The sequence below is a fragment of the Acartia tonsa genome, chromosome 9 (assembly GCF_053477335.1).
Source record: "Acartia tonsa isolate MP-2025a chromosome 9, ASM5347733v1, whole genome shotgun sequence".
NCBI lineage: Eukaryota > Metazoa > Arthropoda > Copepoda > Calanoida > Acartiidae > Acartia > Acartia tonsa.
This window is the reverse complement of record NC_137268.1, coordinates 45,429,304-45,440,856: the sequence shown is the minus strand read 5'-3', so window position 1 is coordinate 45,440,856 and position 11,553 is coordinate 45,429,304. Positions and strand designations below refer to the sequence as shown.

At 34.0% G+C, this 11,553-nt stretch overlaps 3 protein-coding genes across 3 annotated transcripts; all 3 read left to right on the top strand.

Annotated features, from left to right (window-relative positions):
• The first annotated feature begins 3,153 nt into the window (after positions 1-3,153).
• LOC145327572 (uncharacterized) lies at positions 3,154-6,536 on the top strand. Its single transcript, XM_080171112.1, has 5 exons — positions 3,154-4,275; positions 4,803-5,084; positions 5,185-5,752; positions 5,971-6,056; positions 6,327-6,536. The coding sequence occupies exons 3-5, from the start codon at positions 5,395-5,397 to the stop codon at positions 6,534-6,536; spliced, it is 654 nt and encodes a 217-aa protein (XP_080027238.1). The 5' UTR covers positions 3,154-4,275; positions 4,803-5,084; positions 5,185-5,394.
• A 1,535-nt stretch (positions 6,537-8,071) lies between these two features.
• Positions 8,072-9,051, top strand: LOC145327905 (uncharacterized). The gene is made up of 3 exons (XM_080171435.1): positions 8,072-8,111; positions 8,194-8,319; positions 8,532-9,051. The coding sequence occupies exons 2-3, from the start codon at positions 8,194-8,196 to the stop codon at positions 8,865-8,867; spliced, it is 462 nt and encodes a 153-aa protein (XP_080027561.1). The 5' UTR covers positions 8,072-8,111; the 3' UTR covers positions 8,868-9,051.
• Positions 9,052-9,139: 88 nt separating this feature from the next.
• LOC145327904 (uncharacterized) lies at positions 9,140-11,373 on the top strand. The gene is made up of 3 exons (XM_080171434.1): positions 9,140-9,472; positions 9,698-10,249; positions 10,346-11,373. The coding sequence occupies exons 1-3, from the start codon at positions 9,301-9,303 to the stop codon at positions 10,966-10,968; spliced, it is 1,347 nt and encodes a 448-aa protein (XP_080027560.1). The 5' UTR covers positions 9,140-9,300; the 3' UTR covers positions 10,969-11,373.
• Positions 11,374-11,553: the final 180 nt, after the last annotated feature.

The following is an 11,553-nucleotide window of genomic DNA, read 5'->3' as shown; positions in this document are numbered from 1 at the left end:
ATGCATGTTTTCATCCTTGTTTTATAATAATCATGTAAGCAATTCTGTATGATATTTACTATTAATTTAAATGGTTAATTTTTCAAAATCATAAAATATCTCAACGCAGGAGTCCCAATTATATATAATACCTTGTCCTCTTGGAGCATTACGGCGTCCTCGACGATTCCCATCAGGCTGGGGTTCAACAGGAACGGCAGCCACACCTTAATGAATTAAATCTTATTTATTATTTCAAAGTAAGGGGACTGGACAAACGCAGGAGTCCCAAACGTCGGAGTGGACAAACGCAGGAGTGTTAAATTAAAATATTAATTTTAAGTATTTCTGTACAGGTTAGGTTAGGTTAATATGTACAAGATATATAAGACTTGGAATAGGTAATAATAAAAATATGATTATATATAATACCTTGTCCTCTTGGTTGAACAACCCGTCCATGGCCATCATCAACAGCAACAGGAGGAACAGCTGCCACACCTTAATAAATTAAATCTTATTTATTATTTCAAAGTCCCAAACGTCGGAGTGGACAAACGCAGGAGTCCCATTTATTAACTTAGTCCTATAGTTTATACAAACGGACAGTTTAACTTTAAAAAAGTTTAAACTTTACTACAGTAATATAATTAAACTAAAGAGTAGGACAAACGGACATTAACACTTGTATAGTGTCTGAAGTGAATAATTTAAATATAAAGTATAAGAGTCGAAGCAAAATTGTAAGTAAATTTATTGGAAAACTGCTTCATACAGGATAACCGATAATGTTTATGGTTATACTTACATTTCTAGGACTTAATTATAGAGTTGCTTGCTTCGCTTATAATATTATTCTTTGTTGTCCAAGGAATCAATATACCAAAAACCAGATCAAACGGATAATTAGATCACATAAAATTTTGTTGTTATAAAAGTAGAAAAATCAACATGTTTAAAAGGGATTTACGGACATTCTGGTAATGATTATAGAGTTGCTTCGCTTTCTTCGTACGTAACTACATCATGCAAAGTTTGAAAGCGATAGGACAATTCTAACATGCCTAAAATTAACGAATAAAAGCTAACTATCTCGGACGAAAAATCAACATGTTTAAAATGGACTGATGTAATGATTATAGAGTTGCTACGCTTTCTAAATCGGACGGACCGACCATAATTATAGAAAAGCTTCGCTTTTAAAAAGGTAAATTAAAAGGTAAAAAGGAGAACCCGATCGGTTCATCGGTTAGCGAGATCCTTTGTATAAAGATTATTTATTCATTATATTACACTTGGAAGTTGGAATAACTAAAAATAAATAGAATTCAATATATATTATACCTGGGTCAAGTCGTTGACGTCGTTCAAGTATTCGCTGGCTCCTTCGTTTCGTGCTGCTGGGTCTAGATTTCATTATTCGTTCGGATATTTATACTGAAATAAATTATTAAGGTAATAAATAATAATTTAATAATTAGTATTTTATTTTTCATAATGCAAATGCAGATATAATTAATTTCAATTTCAATTCAATTTCAAAACGTTCACAATATACGTATAAAAACACTGCAAAATCAAATATTAAAAAATAATTAACTTTATAAGTTTATTTTATGCGTATATAAAAACTAATTACGCATTAAAACAAAGAGAAAGGCGGTCAAAAGGTAGAGAAAGCCATTAAAATAAAGGGGTTGTATGCAAAAATGTAATTTCCTCATTACCTTCCGATAAGCCGCTGAAATTTATTTTGCCTTTTCTCGGCAGTTTTCGGCGGTTGCGCCGCCGTTTCTTCTCCCCTTAGTATCCAAGTAACTTGAAGTTGGCTGGCCCATCTCTCGTTCGTCGCCAACCTACAATTTAACTTTAAATTACAAATTTGTAAAATGTAAATTATCTTTATAAACCAACCTAATGCCGTAAAATCAATCTTCGAATAAACCAACCTAATGCCGTAAAATCAATCTTCGATATTTATTATTTAGAAAATGTTAAGATTTTTAATTTGTTAATACTAATAGTCTAATAGCATGAAAAAATTTTATCTTTACATACCCTTTAAAATAAGTGGCATCCGCATTTAGAGCCTAGAGGTCAATATCCAAACATATATGGGTGGGGGAAAAGGGTTTTACATGTAAGTAACAGTTAACACCTTTATAGTCCCCCCCCCCCCCAAAAATAAAGGGAAGGGCAATGGGCTGTTTATTTTACACTAGTCTCCCCCCCCTCCCCTATTTAAGAAGGGTTGCTATATGAAAAGAAAGGGTTGAACTTGATTTTGAATATAACCCCCCCCCCCCAAAAAAAAAATACAAAGAATAATCCCTTTATTTATTTAAATTTTCCTTTATAAAAATTTTCCATAATATATATATGACACCTTTATTATACATAGAATATATGAAAAGAAAGGGTTGAACTTGATTTTGAATATAACCCCCCCCCCCCCAAAAAAAAATACAATGAATAATCCCTTTATTTATTTAAATTTTCCTTTATAAAAATTTTCCACTAATGCTGGGTGACGGGAGAGAGTTTTTTTTTTAACTTTTAAGAAAGGTTTATATATATGACACCTTTATAAATTATAACCTTATATTATAATGGCCGATAAATTGATGTACACTCCCAATGATGATGCACAAAATTACCCCTGTTGTAAATAACAATTAATAGTTGAAACGTTTTTACACTCAACTTAATGAAGCAACCAAGTCCCAAAATTCCCCAAAATTGTTGAGCAAACCAAAAAGAAAACGTTGGTATAAAACTTTGTTTTTAAAAGATATGAAATGATACAGATATTCATCATATCATTATCATCAATCTATTCTATAATTGGCCAAAAAGCCTTCATAAAGTGACATCAAAGCTGACAATAAAAATGGTAATCCTTGAATGTTATGTAACTTCCAATATGTAACTATGAAGCAATTTTGTTTGTCTACATTACCGAATACTTTTTTAATTCTATTCATCTCAAATGTAACTTTTCTTAAAAATAGGTTTCTAAAACTTGAAATATAATTTTTAACTTTTCTTACCAATGAATGATGAAACTTAAGTATAAATTGAAAAACAATTTGAAATATCCAGCCTCTAACGGCTAATTTATTTACTAAAATTTCATCGTATTAAATCCAAATTAAATCTTGTTGGTTCCCCCCCCCCCCCCCCTCCTCCTAACCATTACGTTATGATGGGTGGAGAAAAAAAGATTACATATAATTATATTCAAATAAGAAGTGTTGAAAAAGGGGGGTGGGGCAGGTTTCAAATAATCTTTAATCTTTTAATCTTTAATCTTTTACGGAGGGTAAATTAAGTGTTAAATTACCCCTTCTGCAGATTAAGCATCAAATCCTCCCCCCTCCTCAAGGGGAAATTAGGAGAATTCTTAGTCTTACATGTCATATAAATATTTTCCAACACATCCCATGATTTCCCTCGTACTTCGTAGTAATTGGATACGGATTATAGTTATACCCCCCCCCCCCCCACACTTTCTTTTATGTGTGTTTATTTTATCCCTTACTATTCCAAAAAATAAAATTATGGGTGGAGTTACTGTTAAGTTGTTAACCCTTTTCTTCCCCCAATCATCCAATGTAAGCGGTAACCTGGCCATTCTCACCACCTTAGGCTTAAAGTCATAAAGTCATAATTAATATTAATCTTTTTTTTTAGTTTTAGTTCAGTTACAACATCGTTAGAGAATGGCTGAGCCTGACTCTAATAAAGTTATAGGTGACGATGATGACAGTGAGGTTGTCCAAGCTATGCCTGACTCTTCAGTTACGCGTACTCGTAGTTTGCGTGAACGTAAGACGATCCCCGATGCAAGCATACCCGATATTTTGGATGAGGTTGACCTTGATATGTTGGAGGAAAAGGAGGGTTTGGGGTCCCCCCCCAAAAAAATAACCCCCAGTGATAACATTAGGTAATAATAATATTTTCATTTTATATTTAATAATGTTATAAAAAAACTAAAAGGGGTAGTTTCACGAAGTTTATTTATTAAGCTCAAATGCATTTCGTGAAACTACCCCTTATAAAATTAGTGGGTTTCGTCGTATTTTTACTTTTTATTTACTATTAAGCTCAAATGCATACCCCTAATAAAATTATAATAAATGGGATTATGAAAAGTAGTAACTTTTTATCTTAGGGTAGGTAAATGTTATTTATTTATTTAATTTTCAGTTGCACTCCAGGGTCGGTAATGTTGGAGGAGAAGGAGGGGTTGGGGACCCCCACAAAAAAAATAACCCCCAGTGATAACATTAGGTAATAATAATATTTTCATTTTATATTTAATAATGTTATAAAAAAACTAAAAGGGGTAGTTTCACGAAGTGCATCTACCCATGCTAAAAAAAGTATAGAAATGGGATTTTTACAGTAACTTTTTATTTATTAAGCTCAAATGCATTTCGTGAAACTACCCCTTATAAAATTAGTGGGTTTCGTCGTATTTTTACTTTTTATTTACTATTAAGCTCAAATGCATACCCCTAATAAAATTATAATAAATGGGATTATGAAAAGTAGTGGGTTCCTTTGTATTTTTACAGTAACTTTTTATCTTAGGGTAGGTAAATGTTAAAAAAATATCCTTACTTACTTTTGGTCAGGTTAGGTTGGGTCCTCCATCCATCCTCCGGGGCGCATTCCTTCCATGTTCAGCAACTCTCGGTGCTCTACACACCAAGAGAGGCCATTTTTTTTTAGAATATAATCCCAAATTTGGTAAATTTGGTGGGTTCTAAAAAGAACCAGAGAAATTGAAAATTTATTTATTTATTTAATTTCAGTTGCACTCCAGTCACTTCAAAAATAGCTGATCCACAACGGAAGCGAATAATAACAAAGTTGTGTTCACCTCCAAGGGTCAAGAAAAGAAGAACAGAGTCTTCTCCCCAATCGAGGTAAAAAAAACAAGTAGCCAAATAATTTTTTTTTATTTTGTCCAGAGGGCAAGGGAAAAATAATATTAATTAATAATTAAAATAATAGGCTATTTTTTTAAGGTCAAAACCTGACAGCCCAGAACCTGAAAATCCAACTTCACCCCCCAAACCTTCTCCCCAATCGAGGTAAAAAAAACAAGTAGCCAAATAATTTTTATATTTTGTCCAGAGGGCAAGGGAAAAATAATATTAATTAATAATTAAAATAATAGGCTATTTTTTTGAGGTCAAAACCTGACAGCCCAGAACCTGAAAATCCAACTTCACCCCCCAAACCTTCTCCCCAATCGAGGTAAAAAAAACAAGTAGCCAAATAATTTTTATATTTTGTCCAGAGGGCAAGGGAAAAATAATATTAATTAATTAATTAATTATTTTAAGGTCAAAACCAGAAAGCCCACAACCAGCTTCACAAACAACACCAGATACATCACCAATGCGCCCACTCAACGTAACGCCGCCGCCGTCTCCATCACCTACAAGTACAACAGCCACACCTAAAGCCGCAGCCACACCTACAACACCAGCTGGAGACACACCTTCTTCAGCACAGTCATCCCCAGCTGGAGAAAAGCCAAAAGGGAGAGGTGGCCGTACAAGTACAACAGCCACACCTAAAGCCGCAGCCACACCTAAAGCCGCAGCCACACCTACAACACCAGCTGGAGACACACCTTCTTCAGCACAGTCATCCCCAGCTGGAGAAAAGCCAAAAGGGAGAGGTGGCCGTACAAAAGGATCCAAGAATAAACCCAAGATGAACAGTGACAGTACGGAACATATGTTCATCAAAGGTAAGCTTAAATTAGTATAATTAATATCAATAACATAGGTAGTAACATTAAAAATTTAATTGACAGGATGTCTATTTGTCTGTACTTAAATAAAATACATTATATTATATTTATAATTAATAACCATACAATCTCAACCGTAAATACATAAATTTCTAGAATACTAGTTTGTTTTACTTTACCTATATATTAAATTAACTGTTCTATTGATTACCTAGACTGCGTGGGTACAGTACAAGGGGACACACACTCGCTCTATGACCGCCTTGATGGGAAGAGGATAACATATAGTAATGGTGATAAGGTACAAACATAAATACTAAAAATAATAATAAAATGTAGAGGGGGGGGGGGGGGGGGCAATTCTTGATGGGAAGAGGATAACATATAGTAATGGTGATAAGGTACAAACATAAATACTAAAAATAATAATAAAATGTAGAGGGGGGGGGGGGGGCAAAAGTGACACTTTTTGAAAGCAAAACTGAAAGTCAAGAAAGGAACACAACTAAAAAAAGAGTTACAGGTGTGAGATTATTAAATAAAATGTTTAATAAAATTAAAATTACTTCAGGTTTATGTCTACTTGGTTAAAGTGCTTGAAGATCATGCTTACATGATCCCCAACTACCCTGGAAAGGGTCAGAATAAGACCCCGTGGGGGCGGGGGTGCAAATACTGTAACGTCCATACCTGGGATGGCACATACCACGTGAAAGAATACCCCACAGAGGGAAAACCAAGAGAGAGATTTATACTGCAAGAAACTAACCTTCTTAGGTAATAATATTAAGTTGACATAAAATAACATGATGTATTAACGCAACGTGCCGGAGCCGTATAATTTTGATGCGGCTCCGGCTCCAGGGAGCCGTATTTGGAAATACGGCTCCCGGCTCCGGCTCCAGCTCCGGCTCCTACCTTAAAATTAATATATCAATTTTTTTCCATTATTGAATTTGATAAAATAAGATAAATAATATAAAATATTTTGCTTTTATTTGATTAAAGCTATATAAAAGTAGAAGGATGTGTGTCTATTTGTTAAGTAACAATAGTTTTTCAGTTTATTATATGGAAATAGACCGTTGCCAAATTATAATATTACTTTAAAAAATCATTTTTACCTAGTCCGGAGCCGGAGCCGTTTTTAACAAAAAATACGGCTCCGGATCCGGCTCCACAAAAAATGTTGCTGCTCCCGGCTCCAGAACACTGGTATTAAGTATTCATAAACATTGATTAAAAATATATACTGACAGACAAGGTGAATTATAGAGTAGCTTTGCTAAAAAAAATAATATTAATTGCTTACCTGTTTAGGAGGTTTACCCGTCACTGGATCATTGACCACAGAGATGTTTACCGAGAGTATAGGAAGGGAGTGAACCTGGCCAGCTTTCAGAGGAAGTTTCAACAGGCCCAGGCAGATGCTGAAGTTATCCATGAAGTCAAAATATACGTCACTGCCCTAGAAGCGCTGCGCCACATAACAGGAAAACTGGTTAATAATGAAAGTTTCCTTCGCTTTAAGGTAAATGTATGTTTAATATTTTTGATCATATTTGCTGTTATCTAATGTCTCATACCTATATTTTTTTAAACAAAATTAATTGAAAATGATTGCTAAAATCGAAATATATCTTCATGTCAGTTAGAATAGTGTATTTTTTAAAAATAGGTTGAAAAACATACTAACTTTAAAAAATTCGCTTTAAGGATAAGGATGCCAATGCCTTTGACCATATCATCGCCAAGCAGGTCGGTTTACTTGAGAAAGGCAAGAAGCAGGATGCACCCACCAGCAAACAGCTTCATAACTGGCTGCAGGGGCAGCACAAGTATTACATGGAATCCTTCAAGAAGATTTTAGAAAATAAAGGTATTAATAACTATTAACTATTAAGTATTATAATTTATAAACTAAAACATTACTAAATAATTTCAAAATCTGAAAGAAATAACAAATAATTAATTTAAATTATCTTCACTTCCGCGGGTGTGTACATTGCCGAAATCGAAGGAAAGGTGCACACCTGCGGAAAAAATGTTAATATTTAATTATTTTAAATAACAAATAATTATAATCAATATTATCTTTGTTTCCGCAGGTTTGCACCTTTCCTTCGACTTCGGCAATGTTCACCACACCGACTTCATTGCAGGTAACCTAAATAAAATAAATAAACTATTATTATTTATTAATGCAATTACAACTGCAGCAGCTACATAACCTGAATTAAATAAAGTAAAGTAAACTATTATGAATGAATAATATAAAAGAATTACTAATTTTTCAGTAACTGCAAACTATACCGATGCAGACGGTCCCAAAGAATTGTTGCTCGCCTGTGAACAGGTATAAGTTTAAAATTAATTCTTAGAAATTTAGAATGACCACAAATACCTAAATGATAATTTGATTAATTACTTATGTTTAGATGCCTAAACCCGATGCTTCCGGCCGCAGCATCTACGAATATTTCGAAGAACTGTTGAAAAGGTTTGGGCTTGAGCATTATCAACTTCTCAGCTCCACATCCGACTCGGCTGCCAACTGTGTAAAGGTAATGAAAAATTATAAATTATAATTATAAAATCATAACTATTTAATAGTTTTTTCTCGCATCGTATTTTAAATGGCTTTCCACGGATGTAAAATGTACAATTGTAAGATAAAACCAGTTTTTTTAGATGAATATTTGAATGAATACGAGAATTAATATTATAAAAAAATACCATTAGAAAGTAAATCATTAATTTATTTTTCATTCTTTAGTCCGTCAAGATACTCAATGAAGAGCACGGGAAAACCCCCACAGAGTATACAAGTTTCATGAACCATGAGGATGAAGATGAGGGAGTCAGTGATGATGATGATGATAGTGATAAGGAAGACACACCTGAGGCTGATAGTGAAGATGAAATCCCGTTGGATATGTTTATAGAAGATTTAGATGAGGTTGAGGATGGTGTTGTAGAAGCCGAAGGTGAGGGTCAGGATGGAGATGAAGAAACCCTGGCAGGAACAAGACAAGGCGATGGCGGCATATCAAGTGCGATTTTCTACAGGTCCATCGCCATCAAAGATCCACAACAAAGAGAGGGTAAGTAAAGTTAAATTAAATTCATTCCCAAAAAATTCAATGAATTACATTTAATGATTTACAGGGGTAGTTTCACGAAATGCATTTAACTAAATTATATTAATTTATTAAATTATTTCTTTTCAGCAATCACAAATTTCGGGAAACTAATAGAAGAGAACATCCAGAAAACAATGGTATGTGATGAGCAGAAATGTGGACTTATAGTGGGAGGTGTTTGCCTCAACCACCAAGTGGAGTTGGCGTTGAAGCAGGCTGCCAAAGTTGTAAGTAAATTAATTAAATGATTAATAGAACCAAGTAAATAACTTATACAGTAACTTAAAAAGTTAAATAATAAATTATACAAAAACGTGAAAATTAACAAATATTATATTTTTTTAGAAAGGGAAGGGGTACAACAGAACCATAATTAACCTGGCAAAGCTGGTCAGTAAAATTATGAATAACAAGAAGCTGCGTCGCATTTTGGTAGAGAGTGGACAACGTATGCTTACCAGATACGTGGAGACGAGATGGAGCTCCAGAATGAACATGATAAAGCGGTTCTTAGAGTTGTTTGACAACAAACAACTACTTCAGAAGGTGAAAAAATCCGTGCAGGATCAGAAAGGTAAACCCAAAAAAGTTAATTATAATTTAAACAACAATTTAAAACTAACAAAATTACCAACTTAAATTTCTCTCTGTCCCTTAATTAAACAAAAGAGAAAGGTAACAAATAGAAGTTTATTAAAATTTAAACTAAATAAATTATTTCTTCTCTCGTTCCCTTAATTAAAAATTAGAACTGTATATATCAATAGAATTAATTTTTAATTTTTAATTTTTATTTTAGTCAACAAGAAGTTTGACAATCTGTGGCCAACACCTGACCAGGTTCTTGCCCTCAGAGAAGTCCTGGAAGTGTTGGAGTGTGTGGATACCATGCTGACAATTCCTGCACAAGCCCATGAGGCCACAATCGTCCAGATGTTCACCATGCTGGATACGGTGTTCTTTACCCTACGGACAAGTATGCCTGGCAACTTATTCGCTAGACGTGTATTCAAGTTCCTTCACCTGAGAGTTAACAAGATTGTCCGTACTAATGCAGGCTGGCAAGTCTGTCTCTACCTACACCCCCTGTCACGCAGTCATTTGGAAATGATTGCGAGTGGCACACAAAGCTTTACGGTGACACAGGATGAAGCAAAAACAATTTTACAACAAGCACTCAAAAATTGTAGGTTGTTGGGTGAACGGCTACACCGAATCTCACTGAGAGCCAACCTAAGTCCTGAAGAAAAGGCAGATGAAGAGGCCGACCTGCGTAGAGCTAATGCGGATGCCGACAATGAGGATTCCGAAGCTGACGAGTACGAATCTCCAGAAACTGCACCTCCCACAGGTAAAGATATACAATATTAATTAAAATAGATAATAATAATAACATTAGTTAAATAATTCAATTATCATTTTTATTAATTATATTTATGTATTACAGGCATGATGACACCCATCCAAAAGATGTTTTGGAACAAACAACAAGAGTTCAAAGAAATTCAGGCTCAAGCAGCAGCCAAGAAGAAAAAGAAAGAACAACGTGACAAACAGAAGGATCCCCTGGACGTCATGAAGAAACACCTGAAAGCTGGGCTGAAGGATTGGAATAACATAGAAGAATCCAAGTTGCATGCCTTGACATACGGTTACCAACGTGAAGTCGCTAAGATAAAGGAGGAAATTGCGAAAGTCAAAAAATCTAAGTCCAAGGATTTCGATGTTGAAGAACGCCAGAAACTGTACAAACAAGGAGCAATGACCGCAACCCACAGGATGCTTACTGCCAGGTATGAACATGTTGCAGAGAAGATATGTTATCCACCTGGACTTGTCAGTTTGATGACCAACTTCAACAACTTACCTGTTTCTAATGCGAGGTGTGAGAGAATTTTCTCACACCTCAAATTAGTTTACTCATCGAGGCGCTATAACCTAGAGAAAGAAACCATCCACGCCATCATGTTCTTGAAGATGAACAAGCTAGTCCCCAAGAAGTCCCAAGCATTTTGGGATAGGCAGGTAAAAGTTACCAAGAAGACAGCAACCAAGGAACTGGAAAAGTGAAATAATTTTTGTAAATATGTTTATCATATTAATTATGTTGGAAAGAAATAAAGTAGAAGTAAAGTAAAACAAATAATTTAATGAAATAATTTTGTGTTTTTTAAATATCTGTATCATTACCATTATAAAATAAATGTTGTAATAAAACCCAAAAAACTGTTTATTGATATATTTATTTTTTTTGCAGTATTGTTATTTAATTTAACAAGGATGAATAATCAATAAGTAGCGAAGCCAAAAACATTACTCAAATCATACTTGTCTTGTGTCTTTATGCGTGGATGGTCTCTTGCTCGAGGTTCTAGAGTAAATAAGTTGGACATCAAATGAAAGTAAATACTAAATATCCAAAAATAAATTTGAATTTCAATTAAAGGGTGATGGAAAAAAATAAAAATGCGTACTTGCCGCTTCGCTTATATTATTATACATTCAAACATCAGTAAACCAAAAATCAGACCAATCGGATAATTAGGTCACATAAAAATTTGTTGTTAAAATGTAAAAAAAATACGGACATTAATGTCAGAACTGAATTATCAGAATGCGAATATATAAGAGTCTAAGCAAAATTGTAAGTAAATT

Coding starts and splice junctions, on each gene's coding strand:
- LOC145327905 (XM_080171435.1), top strand. CDS start 8,194: ATGCCTAAACCCGATGCTTCCGGCCGCAGCATCTACGAATATTTCGAA. Junction 8,320..8,531: donor CGGCTGCCAACTGTGTAAAG/GTAATGAAAAAT, acceptor TTCATTCTTTAG/TCCGTCAAGATACTCAATGA.
- LOC145327904 (XM_080171434.1), top strand. CDS start 9,301: ATGAATAACAAGAAGCTGCGTCGCATTTTGGTAGAGAGTGGACAACGT. Junction 9,473..9,697: donor ATCCGTGCAGGATCAGAAAG/GTAAACCCAAAA, acceptor TTTTTATTTTAG/TCAACAAGAAGTTTGACAAT. Junction 10,250..10,345: donor AGAAACTGCACCTCCCACAG/GTAAAGATATAC, acceptor TATGTATTACAG/GCATGATGACACCCATCCAA.
- LOC145327572 (XM_080171112.1), top strand. CDS start 5,395: ATGCGCCCACTCAACGTAACGCCGCCGCCGTCTCCATCACCTACAAGT. Junction 5,753..5,970: donor GGAACATATGTTCATCAAAG/GTAAGCTTAAAT, acceptor TTGATTACCTAG/ACTGCGTGGGTACAGTACAA. Junction 6,057..6,326: donor CATATAGTAATGGTGATAAG/GTACAAACATAA, acceptor AAATTACTTCAG/GTTTATGTCTACTTGGTTAA.